This window comes from Varanus komodoensis, unplaced genomic scaffold, assembly GCF_004798865.1.
Source record: "Varanus komodoensis strain SLA01 unplaced genomic scaffold, ASM479886v1 scaffold22, whole genome shotgun sequence".
Lineage (NCBI taxonomy): Eukaryota > Metazoa > Chordata > Lepidosauria > Squamata > Varanidae > Varanus > Varanus komodoensis.
The window spans coordinates 17,444,906-17,454,874 of NW_025335606.1; the positions used below are offsets into that span (position 1 = coordinate 17,444,906).

The 9,969-nt window shown below is 44.6% G+C and overlaps 1 protein-coding gene across 2 annotated transcripts in view; it reads right to left on the minus strand.

Moving 5' to 3' along the window:
- PORCN (porcupine O-acyltransferase) overlaps positions 1–9,969 on the minus strand; it is a 41,428-nt gene that overhangs the window by 17,290 nt on the left and 14,169 nt on the right. Inside the window, exons 1-5 of one of the 2 annotated variants that reach the window (XM_044431289.1) lie at positions 7,631–7,721; positions 5,043–5,187; positions 3,298–3,490; positions 2,245–2,288; positions 929–1,110 (exon numbers count right to left, since the gene is read on the minus strand). In XM_044431289.1, coding sequence (XP_044287224.1) covers positions 929–1,110; positions 2,245–2,288; positions 3,298–3,490; positions 5,043–5,178 — 555 coding nt within the window. In that variant the 5' untranslated portion in view covers positions 5,179–5,187; positions 7,631–7,721. Of the gene's footprint in view, positions 1–928; positions 1,111–2,244; positions 2,289–3,297; positions 3,491–5,042; positions 5,188–7,630; positions 7,722–9,969 lie in introns of those variants that run through there. The other variant, XM_044431288.1, reaches the window with a different exon arrangement.

Consider the following 9,969-nt stretch of genomic DNA (forward strand, 5'->3'; position numbering starts at 1 on the left):
ACTCTCACACTCTGGAGGCATTCAAGAGGCAGCTGGACAGCCATCTGAGAGGAATGGCTTAACTTGGAGTCCTCCACTGAGCAGGGGGGTTGGACCCAATAGCCTTTTTGGCCCCTTCTACTAGCTCTACTATTCTACATTTCTATGATTCTAAGAGTTTTATGGACCTGAGACAGAAGGAAACTGACCTCAGATATCTCAGAAGGATGAAGGAAGGAAAGGGCAGCCAGTCAAGAAATTTGATGAGGATGCTGTGTGCATGTACAAAGATATTCCATGAATATTCTTGGGACTTCAGGAATACTCTAGGGCCCATCCATACATTTATATTTTTCTTTATTCATTCTATTAATATTCTTCCTTCCTGGAAAGCACCCAAGGTAGCTTACAAATGATTCAAAACATGAAAACTCTATTCAAAGAAAAACAGAGTTTAACTTTGAAAACCACAAACAATTATTTTAAAAGCTCAGTTTAAAAGATGTTAAAAAGTCAGCTTAAAAGCTTTCAGCTCTCTGCTAGAACAATGAAGTAGATCTTTCCTTTGTTTCTCTGCAAGTAGAAAATCCAAAGCAGGGCAGTAACCAGGGCATAGGTCTGCTTCCAGTATGCTGGCCAATAAGCACAAAAGGAATAGGATTATTAATTCATCTGTCTCTAAAACATTAAAACTAAGCATTTTAGACAACATATGGATTTGTGATGCCTGCATTCTCACAGGTCCACAATTTCTGGCCATGGGCCTGGCTGGAAATTAACGATGTCTCCTCTGGTTTGACCATTTGCATGTCCAGACAAGATGGGCAAAGATTTCCAGGCTCCAATGGCAGTGCTATTCTAATGGACTATCAAAGAAGAGTCTGAGTTTGACCCCACCCAGACACTAGCTGTCTACCATGCAGGGTCAGGAGTACCTGAGTGCACTTACCATTCTCCGGCTTTCCACGGCCTGTAGGTAGGTGCGGAAACGGAACCAGGGTCCAAAGATGACTGTTCCAATGAAGTAGATATAACCCATGAACTCAACTGGGGAGGGGATGGCTGGCACCTCACCCCGGTCCAGATCAAAGCCCAGCGACACAGCTTTCATGGCCACAATCATCTGGGCACCTGGTGGTAGTAGACAGAGGTGTGGCAGATAGACAGTGCTTATGTTCTTAACAGAGAAGTTACAGAATTCACTATTGCAAGATAGGTGGCCACTGGCCTAGATGACTTGATTTAAAAGATACTCAGATGCAGAATGAACTATTCATGGAAGATCAGTGGGGCCTCCATGTACATGGGCATTATCACTCCTTCTAGCAGCAAACTCACCCAGTTAGTACAGACAGGATTGTAGCCAGAACAGAACTGCTAAGAAACAAGATGGAGGTATCAGCATACTTGGGGAAACACAAGGCTCACAGCAGCATAAAACTAGTATAAAAGGCGAACAATGTAAGAGGAGATACACACACCAAAAATAAAAAAAGAATCAATGTGGCCTGAAGCATGCTCAGAAGCCATATACTACAGTTGGAAAAGTGAAGTCAAACATGTGAGGTACTGGGAGGGGGTCGCTGGCTGGAGCCTGGCTTTCCTGCTGAGGATATACTGCCACATTTTGTTCCAGGTCCCACAAAGTCTCCACTAACAGTGCGGACAAGCAACAGGAAAAGAACGTCTGCTTCATGCCCAATTCATCAGCTTCCTGGAGGCTTCTGAAAAGCCAGCTTTTCCAACCTGGTGCTCTCCAGATATGTTGGACTAGAACTCCTAACATTCCCCAGCCACTTATGTTACAGTCCTACTCATTTGGAAGGCACTAGGTTGGGGAAACATCTTTGGTGATACCAGAACTGGAGGAGCAAATAGGCCCAGGCCACTCATGCTTTCTTAAATTGAAGCTCAGTGGACCAGGCATCTTGCCCAGACCCTCTAATGAGTCTATTCAAACCTACTTCCTGAATCAGACAAGCCCTGGCTTACAATCCTACTTTATCTCCCATCAGTCTAGCCAGTGATCAGGAATGTGGGGTGTTCTCTAAAGCATCTGGAAGGTGCCAGACTGAGGAAGGCTGGCTTAGCCTCTCTTCCCCGAACCAGGCACTGAATCCTAGGGTGAACAGGTATGAAGACTCCCTGCTGAACAGCACTTCCTGCTTATGGAGTAAAAGCATGCTTCCTCCACACATGGATCTCCTGCCCCCAGAGAGCTTCACCATCTCACCCACCATACCCCAAGGTATGCTGAACACTCACCTCTCATCTTATGCCAGCTCACTGTGTCCACCATGTGCATTTCCCTGCATGTGCAGAGAGGAAGACAAGTAAGTTTCTGTGTATCTATGCTTAACTTTCCCCCCTCCCCATCCCTTTTCCAAAAGACAGCCCCTTGTGAAGTGTCTTTTCAACTGGTTTTACCAATCACAAGAGAGACCATTTTTATCCCAGAGGACAGAAGAGCTGGAATCCCCCGACCTCAAAACTTTCAGCTATCCCATCCTATCAGTCTCTTGCCCCTGTCTACCCTTCCCAGTGTGTGAAATCAAGTCTCCCACCAGCTAAGTTCCTGACCATTGGTTGCCCCCATCTCTAGCTGTTGCTTCAGGCCCTTAACTTTGGCCAGTTTCCTTTCTCCATTGTCTAGCCTCCTTTCTGGGGTCATTTGTCAAGTCTTTTGCCTACTGGTCTTTTGCCTACTAGCCTTTTCAATGTTTTCAACGTTATTTAGACTAGTTTAGCCCAGAGGTCCCCAACATTTGGGTTGCTGAGCAAAAAATGGCTGCCACAAACAGAGGTTGGCACAGTTGGTCGCAAAACATTTCCCCAAAGGGAAGTTGATGATACTAAAAGAAAAATAACATGCCTAAAAGATATAAATCAAAGGAAGAGTCTGATCTCCAAAGCTCAGCAATGCTCTTTGAACCCAAATAAATATGGTGCAGTATCTCGCAGTGTACCAAACTCCAAACCATAGTTTATAAAATAAAAATAAAAAGGGCCAAGGAGCTTGGTGAGTTTGGGAACTATGCTGGAGATCCCATGTTTAACCTCTCTCAGTTAGCTCCTCCCCACTCGCTCTTCAACCACTGATCCAGACACAATCACCTGGCTCCACTCTCAATCAATGCCCATCCTTCTCCCCTCCTTTACACCAAAGCTGCCTTTGTTGACCTGGCTTTGTTCCACTGTTATTGAGGTCTTGTTACCAGGTTTCTGATCCTTTCACACCCTGCTCTGCATTAGCTAACCCTTCTTCCCAGTAGGTTGTGCATTACTGCAGTTGCTTTCTGGCTAACAATCCCCACTCACCCCATGAGCAAGTAGATGAGAATGGTAATGGAGAGCAGGACACCACGCTGGGTCGAGTGGCGGCACAGGAACAGCACCAGGTAGCACAGGAGGCTGAGGAGGACCACCCACACCATCTGTAGCTGGAAGAAGTGGTAGAGGGCATAGAAGCCACTCGCCACAGTGCTCAGGTGCTTAGCATAGGATGGCAGAGCTGCAAGGGAAGGGCCAGTGAGGGAGACAAGGGTCATAAGAAGCTGCTTGAGGCAAAGGTTATTCCGTCCACCCGGCCCGGTATCCAGGGTACCCAATCTGTTTGAGTATGGAGGCACAGTGGAAACTTGGTGGGCTCTGTGGGAGCTCTCACAAAATGGATGCCATGGGGGGGGGGTCACTTGCCATGCTGGGCATGGCTGGTCACAAAACGCTCATTTCCCAGGAGGCAAAGGATGAGACTCAAAGAACAGTAACTTGCCAAAGAATTTACATGTGTGGCAAGGGGGCTCTGAGCTCCAAAGCACATGACTTCTCAACTGAGCCCAAGGGAAGATGGTGTGGAGCCAGATGTGCACCAAGGGAAGTATCCATGGAAGGCCCAAATCTACTGTGACTGACAGCAGGCCTCCAAGGTCTCAGGCCTTTCACATCACCAGCTACCTGGCCCCTTCAACTAACTGGGCCTCAACCCTTCTATCTCTCTCTGCTGGACCATGACTATAGTGAAATGGAGCATGCCAAGAAAACTGGAAGAGAAGGAGGAGCATTTAGGTTTGCAGTCTTGAGGTTATGAGCACTGTAACACCGCAGCCAAGCTATTTCTGTTCAAGACAGGTCATAGCCAGTGAATCGCATGAAGCTGATAAAAGGCACTCTGAGCTTCCAACACTACTAGAGACTCCACTGACAATTATGGATCCAGGAGCACCCTTAGGCTACAAACCTTTGTAAAGGAATGTGTCACCATCCAGGTCTAGCAATGTGGCTCTCTCTTAGACTTGGGAACTATTCATGCACAGGGCTCCTGTCTTGCCAGTTGACTGGCTCTCAAGCACCATTGATCTCAGACTTGCACAGACTCACCTGAGCCAGAAGTCAGAGGGAAACAGAGCTGTGTGTCGTTGACATAATGATAGCACACAGCTCTAAGTCCCCAGTGGTCATTCTCAGAAGCTTCATAGAGATGTTAAACAACACTGGGCAAGATGGTATTCTGCCAAACAGCATACCTCAATCGCCAGAGAGCCAAGGAATAGTTACCCAATGGCACTTTCTGAAGTAGCCCCCACAGGTAAGACAGTGCTGAGCCTACGGAGTCAATCCAGGAGAATACTGTGGCTGATGGTATCAAAAGCCAACAGGAGTGCAAGCAGAATTAGCACTCCTTTCCCAATCAAAGCAATCCCTCAGGGCCATAGCTCATAAACCTCAAGTGCAGAAGACAGATGCAACTCTATCTTCAGGGAATCCCTACTCTCACGCACACAACAGGTATTAAACTAAACAGGCAAGCAAGCAAACAACAGAGGGGGGCAGTCTTCTAAGTGTTGAATGAAGAATATGGTTGCATCAGAACACAGGAAACCAACTTGTGGCCCTAGATGCTTTGGCCCACCACTCCCATCAGGCATAAGCAACATAGACTATAAGTTATAAGTAGCACCATCCTAAGGGATGATGGGAGTAGCAGGCCAAAAGAGCCCAAGGGTCACAAGTTGTCCCTGCCTGCACCACGGGATTGTGTTTATCCATATAATGGCTGTACTTACCCAATCTCCAAAGGAGACGGCACACCAAGCACAAAAGGAGAAGCATCCAGACCTGTTCAAAGCCCTGCTGAGCAGTGGGCAGCACACAGCCACTCAGCAGCTGCTGATAGAACTCTTCCCGTGTGAATGTGGCCATGGCCACAGCCTGGAGGAAGCAGCAGAGAATGGGATGTCAAGGCAAGTGGCTGAGAGATCACTCCTCATAACTGTTGTGCTGGTCTCCCATACATGTGCCTGGCTCCAAAGGCAAGGCAAACAGAGTTTATTTGACAGATGAATGCCAAGTGCTGCACCATGCACCCAGTTTAGTACAATTTATTTATTTATTTATTTTCCCACCCTTTACAATGTCTCAGGGCAGTGATAACATAAACAAACAGGACACAGCATCACACAAAATATAAAATCAACACTAAAAACAAACTAACATTTAAAATACTGGGAAAATAAAAAGGGTTTGGCCTGGTGCCAAAATGAAAAATGTTAGTACTAGGTGCACCTCTCGGGGGAACTGATTCCATAGCCAGGGCGCCAACACAGTGAAGGCCCTCCTCCAAGTAACCACTCTTCTGATCTCCTTCAAAGAGGGCTCCCGAGGAAGGACCTCTGCTCTAGGTCTTAAGAGGCCAGGCAGGTATATATGGATGAGATACATTTGTTGTATTTCATCACAGAATCATGGGATACACAGAGCCCTGCTCTTAAGTTTCAAGCATTCCAGCTCTGTTCCCCTGAACATGTTAAAGATTGTTTCTGAGCGTGCAGGCACCCAGCCACAGATGGACATGCTGAACCTGCTGAGTTCCTGCCAACTGGTCATTACGCTGATTCACATTAATCCAAACAACAGGACACAGCCCACACGAAGTGATGGACAGGACCACTGTCTGATGTAGTACTTGTGCTGCCACCCTCCCTTGTGAGGGACTGAATGAGCAGCAGGGGAAATGGGCAGTATCTAGGCATTCTCCTGGTCTGATGGTATAGGATGCCACACCAGGCAATTCTGAGTCTGGTCAGTACCTGGATAGGACACTGCTTGGGAATGGCATGCATGCAGCCTTGAATTTCATGATAAAAGAAAGGTGAGATTTATACCTATTAAATGTTTGCAATGGAAGTAAGTTTCACAGAAAAGTATGGAATCCTTGTATCTCTCCAAAATATAAACAAACATCTACAAACAAATGTTAACAAATGTTAAGTTAGCATAAAGCTTCCTTTGCCTGGAGACAAATCTCAGCTTGGCACAGGAAACTGGTTAAGAGTAGTGATGTATAAACTTCCATCTGGACTTCAGATTGTCAGGGACCTTGCCTTACATCTTCTGCTCAGTGACAGAATCAGAGTTTGCACAAATGTGTTATATGGATTTGTGCAAATCCCCCAGTCTTAAAAATGCCCCATCTGCTTTTTTTGTCCTTTATTCTATGAGGGAAATGCACATTGTTACCATCTTTTAAGTTGTTCTACATGTTTATAGTCAAAGGAAGTAAAATAAAAAGGCCCACTAGTCTGCAGAATCTGTGCTACTTGGGAAAACCTGATCTACTTCTGATGCACAGAAATCCAAACTCATATGGATCCCTTGTGGATTTCTCTGAAATCTGTAATTAGTGGCTATTTATAGACCTCATTTAGAAGAGAGAGTTATGCTAATAAGAGATCTTTAAACAAATTTAATAAACATGAATCATAGTATTATTCCAAATGCCAGCAGCTCCTTAAAAGAAGTTAGTAGAACATCGCTCATGGAAGAACATCACTAGCTCCACACTAACAGCAGAACTCCAGCTTTTTACTTTATTTTTCTCAATCATCTTCACCATCATCAAACCAACACAAAAACCAGATGGAAAGGTACAGGACAAGGGCAGATATAAATCCCTGCATAGCTACACAGAGTGGAGAAGAAATGGTTGGTGAATCATTTATAACGGATGAATTAGTGGAAAGTTGCATATGGAGTGATCATGGCTTGAGGGTTACATGAAGGGGATCCATGGCTGATTCTGTAGCAGCAGCCAGCTGGAAGACTGAATAACTGGATTTGCTTGCTGGTGGAAACAGGAAGGGAATGCTGGTAATGGAAAGAACTGTGGGTTTTTAGACAAAGGAAATCTCGCAGATGGAACTGAAACAAAATCAGACTAAGAATGTCCTGCCGGGGAGCCATCCACTTCCTTTTTCCCTCTGGAGGATAAAGGCCAGGAAAGTCCTCCTCTGTTCCTCACTACCAGCCCGAAGGGGATACCAGATCGTTTTTCTAGCAGCACTGAATCAAAGATGGGGGAGGGGTCGTGGTGGGAATCCCATCGAAATTGCACTGATCCTACCGCTCTAGAGAGAAGGAAGGGAATGCCTGCTATCAACGGATGCAGATATTTAGGAATGCAAAAATGGAATAAACTCTATTGCAGATTCGACAGCTTATTCACCTCGCTGCATTGCAAAAGATCCCCCACCCCCACACTTAGTCTCCCCCAGACCTTGTCTAAGTGCCTCTGATCCCCCTCTTCTTTAGACCAGCTGTTCACCAGGTTCCAGCTGTACTTCTTAAAGAGGCAGGCACAGGATTGTTAACTCACCAGTGCGCCAGTTTCCACCACCCTCCTTTTCCAGCTCTGCGGGGCTGCGTGTCGGTTTTCTCCCTTACCCCCTCCTCCCACCCCATACACACACAAAAAAAGACTGGAAAACTGGGAAAGGAGGTAGGCGGTGGGAAAAGGGTGCAATAATCCCTTTTAAAATTAGAGGCTGATTGATTTGAGAAACCAATAGGAAGGCTGAAAAATAATAATTGAGGTGGCTTATTGGCCAATCAGAGGGAAGAAATGAGGCGGGTGCAAGAGGATAGCCAATGAGGAGAAAGAGCAAAGAGACTGAGAAAAAGGAGCAGATATCCCACTTCGTTATTTTCCTAGGTTCTGTAATGTTGCTCTCTTCGTCGTCTCAGCCGATTTCGTTGCAAAACTGGAAATCCTGCAAGCAACAGAAGAGCTTATAGTGGCCAGCGAAGAAGCAACATATATATATTTTTAAATCTGGTCCGTATGGCTGGATATGATATAAAACTGCCTTGCGGCGCCCTAACTAGATTTCGGTTCCCGGGAGCGTTTTGGAGAACATTATGCAGTCAAGGACACTATCCTATGCATGTACAGACAGAAAAGTCCTGGTATTCCCAGCATGCCCGGGCCACCATGAGGGTTACTGGGAGTTATAGGACTTTTTGTTTTTGTTGTCCGAACATGTACAAGATCTCTCCCCACCCCCCAAATTGGTATAAAATCAATAGAATTTTAAAGGTGATGATGCTGATTGGAGGAGAGACCTGGAATAAAAGCCATGTCAGGTGGGTAGCAGGGGGAGACCACATTTGCTTTGCCCCCTTTTAAAAATACACATTTCAAAACAGTTTATAATGTCTTTTAAAAACTTGCAAACCAGATGAACTACTACCATTTTGGAGCCTCCCACCCCAATTTTGTTAGGCTACCTACCAACTTGGTGGGCAGAGAAAGAAGATCCGAATCTACTAGTAGATCTTGGAGCGATTTTCAATGGATGGGTGATTTCTGACTTCTAGTTGTTTAACAACAACAGTGACAAAATGATACCTACCCCAATATGACAGTATTGAGATCAGACCAAAGGACAGTATGATACTACAGAACATTTGGGGTCACCAGGAGTGGATTTCTGACTGGGAGGTCTGAGCATTTCCTTCAGTTTATTACTCAAAAGATATTCTGGCTCTGAATTCTTTCATTCTAAGTGTATCTCTGATACATAGAACTCAGGTTCTGGTGAAACACTGCAAGCCTGAAATCTTGCAGTGAAAAACCACTGTTTTAAATAAGTGGATGCATTTTATGGCAAGGGAGGAAGTTGCAAGAAGAGAGCTTTGCTTGTAGGAGACAGAAAGAGAATGCCTCCAGATAAGGCTTTTATCTCCCTGTCACTTCGCCTTTTCACAGAGCTTTGTAGGAAGAGTGCCCAGACAATGTCTTCCACTTGTACTCCAGTATTTTTCTGCCTCTTTTGCTGTACTTTTTTTTCTTACTGTCAAAACATTCTTATGGAAGACAAGGCAGAAGATCAACAAAGTCTGAATCCAGTCAGTTTTTGGAGCCAACAAAATGAAACAGCCTTATATGGAACCCCTGAAATACTGTAACTCAAAGATAGTAACCAATATTTAAATGAATATTTTAAAGCTGTATAAATGTTTGAGCACATGCAACAAATATCTCACCATCAAGATAGATTTTACAGAAGTTGCTGCTTTTAATCTATAAATTGATAATGTTATGTTTTGCTTTTCATGGGCTCTATGCTTCTGTATACCAGATGGTGCTATTCTATTTGTATTTTTAATATATTTCTTATGTTTATATCCCACCTTTTTCCTGCAAGGAATTCAAAGTAACTTACATAATATTCCTCTCCATTTTATTCTCTCAAGAACAAGCCAGCAAGTAGATTTTGCTGAGAGCAGTTAACTGGCTCAACATTATCCAGTGATCTTCATGAAGGACTAATAAGGACTAGAACTCAGATCTCTCAAATCCCACTGCAGCACTCTATTGACTGCACTGCAACAGCTTGTGGCCTCTTTATGGGCTTCCACAAGCTGTTGGTCGACCACTGTATGAATGATAATTCTGACAGGTGTGAAAGGATGATTTGAAACAAGGGAGTAAAGAGATTTGAAAAGGTGACAAAGAAAATTACTTAGCCCAAAGCAGGGGAGGGGCCAAAATCAGATAGCACAAGGTATTTATTTATTTATTTGGAATTTTTGTATGCCGTCCCATTCGCATAAGCCTCAGGACTGCTTCCAACATTATAAATAAATACATTTATATAAATATATACATATATAAAATCCGGAAACATCCTGGCACAAAATTATAAAACCAAT